Here is a 13,807-nt window from a genome sequence, read left to right as displayed (position 1 = left end):
AAAACAAAGTGTGGGCAGAGTGCAAGCCTATCTTAGGTCATATTCATGCACACACACACACACACACACACAGAGTCTCATCTGGGTCCCGCTTTAGACTCGCCATAACCTAAAACCCCCAGGAAGAATGTGCAAATTCCACAAAGATAGTGCTTTGGCAGATTTTAACCGAGGGCTCATCTCTATGCTGACATCAGGCCAAATTGTGTCATGATACAGTATTGAACAAAATTTGTGGTTTAGGCCTCTTCATATTCTTTTTGCTTCATTTCTGAAGTTTTGTTGTATTTTTTGGGGGTGCCCTTTAAAAGTTATCATTATTCTGTCCAGCCATTTAGTGTTTTGTTTGGATGGACACCACCATTTTGTTGATGTCTCTAGATTGCATTAGGCATATTGTTAACTATCACTGTGGCCATTGCCAGTCATGTGGCATATTGCATCATCACATAATTCCAATTTTAGATTGTGGTGTGCCGTAACTGGTATCCAAGCCTTCAGATTCACTTTAAAAATATGACAGCGTTTTGTGTAGTAACAGGCAATAGAAAAAAAAAAAAAAAAAAGCTAGTTTTTTCAGTTTAACTTTGATTTTGGTTTGATGATAGAACCAATCAGCTTTTCCTGGTTCTCGGACTCCCTCTCAGGAAGTAACTACATTTCTGCTTGAGTTTATGATTTAGAAACACCTGGACCTAAGATCACATTAGGGTTCATGTACCTGCAATTACACTTGTCCACAATTAACTAGTCAAAAAGAGCATTTAACTACAAGGGGAAGAATTGTTTTGCCTCTTGCTTGAATAAAGTTTCACCACAAACACTACCTTGCATCAAAACACTTTTTAGTATGTCTTGCATCTGCAATGTTCATTAATTAAGGACAGAGTATGATGCCCCAGGATGCCTGAATTCTTGACATCACATGTTCCCTGATCTCGTGGGCATTGATAGTCATGAAACTTAGCTGGACTGGTGCAATGAGGATACACAATCACCGATATTGGTGCAGAAAGGGGATAGTGCAGTTTATCTGGACAAATAGTGCAAGTCTTCTGTAAAAAATTAATACGCCAATAAATAATCAAATAAAAGGCAGTCATCTTAGTGGGAGATAAAAACAGTTAAATAATCCAGTGATTAAATCAAGAATAAAATCTTGCAAATCAAAGCCAAACATCAATTTACCAATAATCAACATTTTTAGCATATTTTTATTGTAAAACTGAAAAATTCATGCATTAGAGTGCAACATTTTGCATATTCAAACTGAAATGTGGCCCACAGCATCTCGATTGAAGGATGCATCAGCTGTGAAGAAAATGAAGATGGAATATATGAAAGTGATTTTTATTCAAAGCATAATCAGTTAATTCATTTTACCAGTGATTTTACCATACAAGAAACAAAATATATGCATTTGAAATCTGAGCACACAGACTCAAGTTTATTTGTTTAAGTGAATTTGCATGTATTAAAAATACTTTACCTGACAAGAAGCAGCCTTTTGCATTAATGGCATCAATTACTGCTCATTAAAAACAAAACACTTGCAACAAGGAATTCATATACCACTAACATTTCAATCTTCTTGATATTATTAAATGTAGAATATGAAATAAGCTACAGCAATGATATAAATGCACTAAGCATGTCTGCTTACGATTCTAAACTTTTCAAATGTCAGATTTCGTAAAACATTCATAGTGATTAGGTTTACAAAGGAAAAAAATAAAAAACATGGTATACATTAAGTTTTTATATTTACTCCTTGCAATTACTTAATTTAAGACTTCTCAAATAGGAGAAGCATTTTGTAAAAATAGACTGCATATGCAGAACTCCAACTGAAAAACAAAAAGGCCAGAAAAATCAAACTTTACAAGCTTATTTGCTTTTTTCTTTTGATTCAGTTCATGATTTCTGAGATTAGTGGTCAACATCCAGTAATGGAAATAAAGATGGAAGAAACACAAATGGAGAGAGAGAGAGAGAGAGAGAGAGAGAAAGGGAGAGAGAAAGAGAAGCAGGGGCTTATTTAGTAATTTCACATTTTCTCAAATTAGCTTCAGCATATGCAATGGACACAGCATCCAATTTTTTTCCATAGATGCATTCCGATTGCTTGGACTTTTCATTTATGCAGCACTTCTTGCTGTCTTCCCATGTACTCCACTCCCCTGCACATAACCTTTGTGGCAGGGTTTGCACCTGAAAATACAGAAGAGATTTATGCAATATTTTAATATCAGCACTTCTTTGCAAAAACATTTAGGAAAAAAAAATCAAAATCAAATATTACAGACAGGTGAATTTACTTATGTAACAAGACCTTAGCAAAAATTTATTTTGGTCTATTCATAACACTTAAAAACATCAGTAGATTAGTAGTTATTCTTCTCTGTGCAGTGTGGCATATTGACATGATCGTAAAAGGACTTGTTAATATGAAGGGCTCACAAGTCTCATACTAAATATGTAATATCAAGAGCGAGGAGTCTCAGTTAAGGTACCTCGGGCCGTTCCAAACTTTACTTTATTCCAAACTACTGTACTGATGCTTTGTCATGGAGACCCAAAGAAACCTCTGTTGTTATATAAGAATAAATGAGTAGTAAATGCATTTTTGTTACCAATACATTTAAGACTTGTAAATGTGCATAAGAAATCTTTTAAAAAGGACTAAACACTATGGGAGCCTTCACAATTTCAGACTCCAACTCTGTCAGACACAAAATGCAAATCAGAATTCACTATTGAGATTTAGCTGGTAAGAATGGCACAATGTTATAATGCAGAGTATGTGGGACAGAGGTTGATAATTTTGAACAAACTTGCTATTTATTTATTTATTTTTTAACTTACCCATATACAGTTCCTTGCTGTAGGGTAGCCTGTCTCAACTGAACAAGATCCACCTTAGTGAATAATTAATATCCCACCCAAATCTAGTCCAACACTCTGTAACATGCTCCTCGCCCTTCCTCAAAGTAGAGGTCTATATACAATCTACTTAATACCTGCAAATGATGGTATAATACAGTGGACATTAATCCAGTGAGCCCATGTTAGTATGGCATTCCTAATACTCCTTGAGTGTATAATAGAATGCCTTATAGAACTATTCAGACCTTTGACTAATCTCATTTTCCTAAATAAGTCCTACACTGGGCGGCACGGTGGTGCAGTGGTAGCGCTGCTGCCACGCAGTTAGGAGACCTGGGTTTGCTTCCCAGGTCCTCACTGCGTGGAGTTTGCATGTTCTCCCCGTGTCTGTATGGGTTTCCTCCGGGTACTTCAGTTTCCTCCTGCGATCCAAAGACATGCAGGTTAGGTGCATTGGCGATTCTAAATTGTCCCTAGTGTGTGCTTGGTGTGTGTGTGTGTGTGCGTGCGTGCCCTGCAGTGGGCTGGTGCCCTGCCCGGGGTTTGTTTCCTGCCTTAGGTTGGATAATGGATGGATGGAAGTCCTACTGGAGCAGGTCATTATCCCACATGACACGTGGCAATGTTCCTTAGGACTGAACCCTTCTGTGGTCTTTGAGGACTGCCAGAGGGCACTGCTGGAGGAGGACTGCCCAGGTTTCTGCATGACCCCAAAGTGCTCCGGACAACTTGGACAGGACACTTTAAAAAAAGAGTGCCTTATTTATTTATTTAAATGGGTCAAAGTTGTGGGGCAATCGGCAACACTCTCTTGGAGAAGGAAGGAGGATTGTGAATAGAGTATTTGTGCTGGTGTTCTTATAAAACGAGTGGTTTTATGAAATAAAAATCTTTGTTTGAACCTGGAATTGTATTAGGTATTGCTGTATCTGTGGTTTGGGGCACAGTGGTGCCCCCTTGTGTTTCCAACACATTTCCAGGATGAAAAAAAAAAAAAAAAAAAAATAAAAAAAAATAAAAAAAAAATCACACAGTCAATGAAGAGGCATTCCAAAGAACTTGTAATACAAATCCATAAATTGGCAAGTGTGTAAAACGTCTCTTTAATTAACAAAGTCAAACCACCCAGACACCACCTAGAAAAGATTGTTCCTCAAAACTCTCCTTACAAATAAGAAGGACACACAGATACCATCAATCAAAACAAACACACACACACACACACAACAAAGTCTGCTGGATTAACTGGCTACTTGGTGTGGTCAATACAATCTGGACATAAATGCAAATGGATGTAAACATGACAATAAAAACAGTGGTGGATATGTGGAAATACCCGCACTTTTTTGTGGTAGATAAAGAGTTTATTGGATGGATTTGGTGCAGATGCCCTTAGTATTCTGCGTACTTTACACCTCAGGAATGGTGATGGGTATATTGGGACACTTCTCCCTGGGGCATGGGATATGTTATTTGTCACAACCCTGTTTTATGTATTATAATCATTACATTGTGTAAGGCTAGATCCTTATGACCAGCATTATTTAATCTTACACTAGGATTAGTAATATAATGAATCATGAAGCTATTGGTTCCAGTGCTATTTGGATTACCATTATCCTATATTTATCACTTAATTATTAAGTAATTACAGTTATTAATTTTCTTTAATATTCTGTTGAAGAGTCATCCTACCTTTGGTCAGCGGTGTGTCCATAGCTTGACTAACAGGTGTTAGTTCAATATGAAATACATCTGATTGTGCAAGTTGTACTGGCATGTGGGTTACCATTTAGAATACACTTGATATATTTATATGCAGGTTGGTGTATCAAATGTTGGGGTAGTCAAAAGGGTAAACGTTATCACTTTGAGCTGGAATAAAATATGATTTCTCTTATCAAAATACTAAACATGCATATTTTTCTTTTTTCTTTGGCAGGCATCTTAAAATGTTTACCTGGCCTAGTCAATGTCCATTCAATTTTATAGAGCAGTCATTGAAAGCAGCCTCTTGTCCTCTTTAACTGTCTGGCCTGGCTATGTATCTGCCCATTTTAAACATACACTGCAGCATACCATTAGGACAATGGACACAACTGTAGGACTGAAACAGTGTATTGAGGATTTTGTTTTTGCACCATGGTACAACTGCTAAATATAATATTATACTTTGTACTGTCAATTATATTTTAACATTTCTGTATTTATGGCTGTAACAGAAAGACTACTTTCTAACAACTATTTGCTTGGCAATAAATTTCAAATCAATTTAATTCAATTTAGTTAATCTGAATAGAAATACACTTTTCCTGAAACTAAATAGTTAACAGTTTAGGAACCAGGCTGGGCTAAAAAACAAAACAAATGTACACTCTTTACAGAATTTTAGCCATCCTGTCCAAGATGTACAGAATGATCTCGTATTCACAAACAAATTTCCAACAGCATACTTAAAAAATAATTCTTTCCATTTTTAAATCAGGAGTGAATTATCCAACGTATTAACAGTGTTAAAATCTTTCAGATAGTTTTCATGCCTGATGGCAAAGTGAAGAACACTGCAGCCATGCCACTGAAACACCTTGAAAGTAGAAGGTGCACTATGCAGCCTGGCAATCTTTGAAGCCTGAATATTTAATGGTTACACAGGGATAGCAAAGAGAAACTAGAGTGCTGCATCTAAACTGAGAAAATAGAAGATAAGTTCTGCATTTTCAATTCCAAGTTATTTCTTCAGAAACATGATATACAGTCATATGAAAAAGTTTCTGCGGTGGGTTGGCACCCTGCCCAGGATTGGTTCCCTGCCTTGTGCCCTGTGTTGGCTGGGATTGGCTCCAGCAGACCCCTGTGACCCTGTGTTCGGATTCAGCGGGTTGGAAAATGGATGGATGGATGGAAAATGGATGGATGGATGAAAAAGTTTGGGAACCCCTCTCAGCCTGCATAATAATTTACTCTACTTTCAACAGAAAAGATAACAGTGGTATGTCTTTCATTTCCTAGGAGTACTGGGGTGTTTTCCGAACAAAGATTTTTAGTGAATCAGTATTTAGTTGTATGAAATTAAATGAAATGTGAAAAACTGTCTGTGCAAAAATATGGGTCCCCTTGTAATTTTGCTGATTTGAATGCATGTAACTGCTCAATACTGATTACTTGCAACACCAAATTGGTTGGATGAGCTCATTAAGCCTTGAACTTCATAGACAGGTGTGTCCAATCATGAGAAAAGGTATTTAAGGTGGTCAGTTGCAAGTTGTGCTTCCCTTTGACTCTCCTCTCAAGAGTGACAGCATGGGATCCTCAAAGCAACTCTCAAAAGATCTGAAAACAAAGATTGTTCAGCTACAAAAAGCTATCTCAGAGGTTTAAACTGTAAGGAATGTAATTAGGAAATGGAAGGCCACAGGCACAGTTGCTGTTAAAGCCAGGTCTGGCAGGCCAAGAAAAATACAGGCAAGCCAGATTCATTTTGGAACAAAGTGCTTTGGACTGATGACACAAAAATTGAGTTATTTGGTCATAACAAAAAGCGCTTTGCATGGCGGAAGAACAACACAGCATTTAAAGAAAAACACCCGCTACCTACTGTCAAATTTGGTGGAGGTTCCATCATGCTGTGGGGCTGTGTGGCTAGTTCAGGGACTGGGGCCCTTGTTAAAGTCGAGGGTCAGATGAATTCACCCCAATATCAACAAATTCTTCAGGATAATGTTCAAGTATCAGTCATAAAGTTGAAGTTATGCAGGGGTTGGATATTCCAACAAGACAATGACCTAAAACACAGTTCGAAATATACAAAGGCATTCATGCAGAGGGAGAAGTACAATGTTCTGGAATGGCCATCACAGTCTCCTGACTTGAATATCCTTGAAAATCTATGGGATGATTTGAAGCAGGCTGTCCATGCTTGGCAGCCATGAAATTTAAATGAATTGGAGAGATTTTGTATGGAAGAATGGTCAAAAATACTTCCATCCTGAATCCAGACATCAAAGGCTATAGGAGGTGTCTAGAGGCTGTTATATTTGCAAAAGGAGGCTCAACTATGTATTGATGTAATCTGTTGGGGTGCCCAAATTTATGCACCTGTCTAATGTCTAATGATGCATATTGCATATTTTCTGTTAATTCAATAAACTTAATGTCACTGCTGAAATACTACTGTTTCCATAAGGCATGTCATATATTAAAAGGAAGTTGCTACTTTGAAAGCTCAGCCAATGATAAACAAAAATCCAAAGAATTAAGAGGGGTTCCCAAACTTTTTCATATGACTGTATATGCATTTACTATGGGAAATTTTTTGTAAGGTTAAGCTTTTTGTATAAATTTTACAAAATAGCTTTCCCACACTGGGGCTTTACAATTGAGGGTAATGGGTCTCTGGGCACCACTGAAATATATAAGCTTAAAAACTTCAGAATACATTCAAGGCAGTTTCAAGTATTGATCCGTGACATGCAATTATACACATACATTGTAAAATAATTTATACGTAATTTTTTTTTATAATAAACAACATTATGTGATTCGGCCATTTTAAAAGAATACCAGCTATGTGCACCATCTTGGGGTTTGTCTTCCACAGTAATCTTTCACACACAGAAGCTGTGAGGCAGTCATGTAATCTAGCATCCCTCATGATTCCCGGTTGTGTAATTGGGCACCCTCAAGGTGATGGAATCCAGTCACTAATTTTGACATGCTCTCTGACTAGAAGTTGTGTAATGTGTTGCTGGCTTAACAGGGAGCTCTCTGCTAGGTTTCACATTTATTTTGAAACAAAGTGAAAAAGAGACTAGTTTCTTTGGTATTTCTTTATGACATCATAAAAAATATCCCATTCTGCAAATATGCAGTACAAAATAAAAATGAAGCAGACTGCTTTTTGTAACTACATATTTAAGATTTTTCTTTCTTCAGCTCTGAAATTGTTGCCTCTGTGCTACACTTAGGTTTGACTAATTTTAAATTAAAAATTAATTTATATACAGTAGTGTAATGCATTACTTATGTGTCCCTCTGATAAAGGCTGAAGAATGGTTTAGATTTTTGATTGTTATTAAATGCAAAAAGTACTTCTTGAATACAAGATCAAGATGTAACAACTATCATTCCACTAATTTATCTTGAGGTGGCTGATGCAGGGAGCTTTTATGACTGAGCTTTATCTAAACAACAAATGGTCCACTTTAGTTGATAGTGTACTGTTCGAGGCACACAATGACTTTCAAATTTCAATTTTAAATGTCAAGGCTAAAAGAAAACATTTTGGGGCAGGAAAGGTAATGAGGAAATACAGTATTACTTCTTCAGCAAATACTTACCTGGTCTTTTGCACAAGCAATTCTTTCCTCATCTGGCATATTGCAACATTTCTCCTTCAGGCTCTCTTCCAGTATTCCCACAGGAAACCTACCAGCAAATAAAGTATAAACAAATATCTGCTGCATTAGTCATTTACACCTGACTGAAAAGGTTTGATAATGACATTGAGCCATCATGACACATGACTGGAACAGTTTTATGCTTTGCAAGGGCATTAAATTGTATATAATTCTCTTCATTCAGGAAAACTAGGGGAAAGATGAATTTACCAGTCTGTGCAAGTAAAATTAACTCAATGGATTCTTACTTTTTTGTGAGTATCTTATGGTGTCCACAAACAAATTTCATAGTGCGAGAGGAGATGTTAGTCAGACTGATGATCTGAACATCCTTGTTGTATTTGGGATATGGCGCTTCTTCCTGGAAACACTGGTACCTTAGGTTTCCATTCTTTCGACAACAAGGATAACGGGATGTCTTGATAGAAAATTCTTCACTGCAATAAGAGTCAATCTCAGCTTTCCACTGTAACAGGAAGAGAAGAAATATTAAATCAAAGTCTGTGGAATAGTTTTGTTTTTGTTTTTTTTTAAGATTAGGATTGCACATAAAGATCCAGGACAGAAAAATATATCTGCTCAAAACAAGTCAACAGTTCTACAAATGAAGGATTTAATCAAAATTGTGATAAATGCCATATTCAAATATTTATATTAAAACAACTTTACAGCTGAGCAAGGAACATTTTTATTCTACCAACATTGCTGTTTTTTATAAAGGCAGGCAAAACAGCACACTCCCCCATCATGGCAAGGTAACTTATTTTGACATGGGCAGACTTTGTGACTCACACCTCTTTCTTTACAAGATGGGTGGCCATTTCCCTGCATACCCATGTCCATACACAAAAATGCAACATTCACCTCATTTAAAACAGGATGTACTAGTATGCTAGAATAAAATAGTCACATTTATAACATTAAAATCTAAATAGGTTTTCATTTGTGAAAAATGTTTGAAGGTGCAGTATCAAGCTTGGTATTCTCTTTGTAGTATACTGATCTGGGCCTGTTGAATTAATTTGCCCACACCAGATTATGAACCAATCTAACCTGAATTTATTACCGTTATTGCTCTTTGCATGTAGGTAAGGTAAGCGACCTTGGGTTTGTGAAAGGCGCTCTATAAATGCAACTTATCATCATTATTAAGACTACCAAAATCTGGATAAACTATTTAAAACACAGTCAGTTCTAGCAACTATAAAAGTAATATGAAAGTAATGTTGCGGATTTACTTCTTTAACCCTATGATTGAGAACACATATTCAGAACTACAGCCATCTATTACTCTGCTATTACTGACTAAATTAGAACTAAATCAATTTATAATAAGATGCATCATAACTGAACAGTGCAATTCATTGGTTTACGTCTTCAGTTGGTTAAATACAAGCTAGAAAAGTATGGTTAAAATTTACTCAGTAATGCATTTTTAAAATACCAGTGAAGGAGGTGAATCAAGCAATCTCTAAATTCATACTCACTGTAAAATTGTACTTATTATTCTTTCCTTTATACTATTTATATAATATTTACTTAATACTTACTTATTTACTAAGGCAGACAAATTATTAAAGGCTTAAATGTTACTGATACTCCAGAATGACAAGATAAACAGAAGCAGGTTATCATTTTATGGCTACAATGTTAGATAAAAATTTGTGGCAGTGGATTAAACCAAAAACAAAACAAAAGTAAAGAATCACAAGAGATAAATTGTAGCACCTCAGTCTGAGCACACAATAGGGTGTCCTTGCCGCCGGCACAGCATTTGTGGAATTTTGCCTCTATCCTTTTGATGGCTTTTACTTGACGTTCTAACCAGCCTGGAAAGCTCCTCACTTTACATTTTTTGTATCGAGGACGAAACATCTGTAACTTGCAAATGTTAAAAATATTTTCAGCTGTTGGATTTGCTGGTGGAAATAATACTTCAGCATACTTTGGTTCTCTCATAAGTCCCCGTGGATGTAGTCTGTCATTTTGCCTAAAAAAAATTGTTTTATTTATGTCAGAATAAAAGCTTTCATTTAAAAAAAAATGCAAAGTTGATTAACTCACTCACTCATCACCAAAAACACAATTTCCCATTGACCTAAAGAAATCGACAGGGAGGCATTTCAATATCAATATTTAGGGTTAGAATAGAAAAACTAAATACCACAAAATCTCAAAAATGTCTTCATGGATTTGATTGAAATGTAATGGTGTTGTAGAAAAAAATGAAAATTAGCTGAAATGTGTTTTTTTTTTTTTTTTTCATTTGTGGATACTTGGCATTAATAATGTTCTAACAAGTGCAACTCTATTTCACTGTTTTCCTACATTTTACCACAGCCCTGACAGCAATTGCATGGAGAAATAGGACTTGCTGATTTATGTTAATGCAGTCTGTCTGCAGACGCAAAATTCAGCAAAGCTCTAAGAAGACATTTTTAACAAGTGGCAATTTCGTGCATCTGATCCAGTAAGAAAGATATTTAATATATTGTACCCCCATCCCCTTCATTTTATCTGCAATGTTGTGCAAATGCTGAAGTGGGAACTACAATTCCCATTAGCCAGTGTGCTGCTCTAGGCAATTTCATCAGTTCTCACAAAGTTTAGATACAAGCATTGATAAAGGTGCTATGACATCATAGGCAGCAACTGCTGCATTTCTTTTTTCTAAACCACTTTGGGATAACAATTTAATTGTCTCGCTTGATTATAGCATTTATCTTAGCGCAGTGTTTCTCAGCCTTTGTGGCTTTTAAGTTCCTTGACGACCTACAGACATCATTTGAAGATAAGGGGATGTCCCCCCTCCATGAATCACATGCGATTTGAAGAACAGTAGGAGGAGGGATCTCCCTGGTGAAATGAGCACAGTTAGAATAGGGGATAGTGCGCAGAATTTTCAGTCGATTCGATGGACTGGGGATGTGTTACATGTGTCAATAAATCTAAGATAAACTGATTACGCTACATTTTTTTTTTCAATCAGTGCATAGCCTTGTGTTTTTGAAAAAGCCAACACTGTTGACTACCTGTATATCATCATTAAGTTTGCAATACCAATCAATGATCAGGGTTAAACACATTTTGAAGTTAAAAAAAAAAGAGAAAATACAGTATATTAAAAAAAAACAACAAAAAAAAAAAAACATGCAAATTAACCAATGGAGCCAAACCACAATTGAACAGAATGAAGAACAATTTTCGCTACAGCTGATGTTTTTCATAATGACATAGGAAAACAGGACGCGCTTTTGGGTGAATAAAAGTAATTAGTGATTTTTGTTTTTTTGCTGGAAGACATTTATTCAGATCCACTGTGTACTGAGGGACTACCAATTTTAGGCTTTGATGCTAATGGGGAGTCGAGATGTTTAGCTTTGAATGAATCAAGGACTGTATGCTGCATGTTAAACAGTAAGCAGCTCAAGTGAACAAATAATGTATAAATAAAAACAAATAAAAAACACAAATAATGTACACAGAAAAGTGCTTCGTTACATAGTACTTCTGATACATCCAAACATCTGACTAACCAATGGAAGAATAACAGAGGTCCACTGACTTAGAAAACGTAACAAGGCTAGTAAGTAAATTAATTCAGTTTTTCAATGTACTGTGGCAAAAGATATGGAGGACAGAAATGATTTCTCCACCATCAGAGAGATGAAACAGCATGTACTGATGATAAAATAATATCATTAACTCTTGTAAGGTGCACATAAGGACATTCTTGCTAATAACTTTGCCACAACATGCCATAGATGTGCAAGCCAGCTTTCACAGGACGTAACTATGTACCAAATGTTGAAAACAAAAGTATTAACCTACATTAAGGAAGATGGTTTCTAACAGCAAGTCAGGTTAATTTACGCTGTTGATGATTAATTTTAACTATTTTCTTTTAAGATAATGGTGAAATAATTCAACTACAATGTTTAAACAGGTTAAACACTACATATTAACATTCTGTACATGAAATGTGGGAAAATGGAGAAAAATATGGTATGACAGAGAAACAGGAAATGTCTGTACTCATACAGATAAGCAAAAAGAGCTAAATTAGCATTTGTATGTGTTCAAAAATAACAGCTAGATCAGCAAATATAAAACCTGCAAAAAATATTTGCATATGGATCTTTAGACATAAAGTAGCTGCACATAAACCCCTTATAGTTAACTGCAGTTGTGAATGCAAGTTTATAATGATTAATAACTTCCTATTATGTGCTGATGTTCTCTAATTTTACATACAGTCATATGAAAAAGTTTGGGAACCCCTCTTAATTCTTTGGATTTTTGTTTATCATTGTCTGAGCTTTCAAAGTAGCATACTCCTTTTAATATATGACATGCCTTATGGAAACAGTAGTATTTCAGCAGTGACATTAAGTTTATTGGATTAACAGAAAATATGCAATATGCATCATAACAAAATTAGACAGATGCATAAATTTGGGCACCCCAACAGAGATATTACATGAATACGTAATTGAGCCTCCTTTTGCAAATATAACAGCCTCTAGACGCCTCCTATAGCCTTTGATGAGTGTCTGGATTCTGGATGGAGGTACTTTTGACCATTCTTTCAAATAAAATCTCTCCAGTTCAGTTAAATTTGATGGCTGCCGAGCATGGACAGCCTGCTTCAAATCATCCCATAGATTTTCGATGATATTCAAGTCAGGGGACTGTGACGGCCATTCCAGAACATTGTACTTCTCCCTCTGCATGAATGCCTTTGTAGATATTGAACTGTGTTTTGGGTCATTGTCTTGTTGGAATATCCAGCCCCTGCGTAATTTCAACTTTGTGACTGATGCTTGAACATTATCCAGAAGAATTTGTTGATATTGGGATGAATTCATCTGACCCTCGACTTTAACAAGGGCCCCAGTCCCCGAACTAGCCACACAGCATGATGGAACCTCCACCAAATTTGACAGTAGGTAGCAGGTGTTTTTCTTGGAATGCGGTGTTGTTGTTCCGCCATGCAAAGCGCTTCTTGTTATGACCAAATAACTAATTTTTGTCTCATCAGTCCAAAGCATCTTGTTCCAAAAGGAATCTGGCTTGTCTAAATGAGCATTTGCATACAACAAGCGACTCTGTTTGTGGCGTGAGTGCAGAAAGGGCTTCTTTCTCATCACCCTGCCATATAGATGTTCTTTGTGCAAATTGCGCTGAATTGTAGAACGATGTACAAATACACCATCTGCAGCAAGATGTTCTTGCAGGTCTTTGGAGGTGATCTGTGGGTTGTCTCAATCTTGTGCATATGCCGCTCCTGTATTTTTCTTGGCCTGCCAGACCTGGGTTTAACAGCAACTGTGCATGTGGCCTGCCATTTCCTGATTACATTCCTTACAGTTGAAACTGACAGCTTTTTGTAGCCTTCTCCTAAACCATGATACTGAACAATCTTTGTTTTCAGATCTTTTGAAAGTTGCTTTGAGGATCTCATGCTGTCACTCTTCAGAGGAGAGTCAAAGGGAAGCTCAACTTGCAATTGACCACCTTAAATA

The 13,807-nt window shown here is 36.4% G+C and overlaps 1 protein-coding gene across 2 annotated transcripts in view; it reads right to left on the bottom strand.

Moving 5' to 3' along the window:
* Window positions 1–1,194: 1,194 nt before the first annotated feature.
* The window catches only part of ecm1a (extracellular matrix protein 1a), a 36,630-nt gene continuing 24,017 nt past the window's right edge, over window positions 1,195–13,807 (bottom strand). For both annotated transcript variants that reach the window (XM_051922247.1, XM_028795055.2), the window contains exons 6-9: window positions 10,011–10,272; window positions 8,531–8,748; window positions 8,223–8,310; window positions 1,195–2,211 (exon numbers count right to left, since the gene is read on the bottom strand). In XM_051922247.1, the coding sequence (XP_051778207.1) occupies window positions 2,035–2,211; window positions 8,223–8,310; window positions 8,531–8,748; window positions 10,011–10,272 (745 nt within the window). In that variant the 3' untranslated portion in view covers window positions 1,195–2,034. The remainder of the gene's footprint in view (window positions 2,212–8,222; window positions 8,311–8,530; window positions 8,749–10,010; window positions 10,273–13,807) is intronic.

Source organism: Erpetoichthys calabaricus, chromosome 2 (assembly GCF_900747795.2).
Source record: "Erpetoichthys calabaricus chromosome 2, fErpCal1.3, whole genome shotgun sequence".
NCBI classification, from domain to species: domain Eukaryota; kingdom Metazoa; phylum Chordata; class Cladistia; order Polypteriformes; family Polypteridae; genus Erpetoichthys; species Erpetoichthys calabaricus.
Note: the sequence above shows the minus strand (reverse complement) of the source record. Positions and strands in the feature narration are given on the sequence as shown.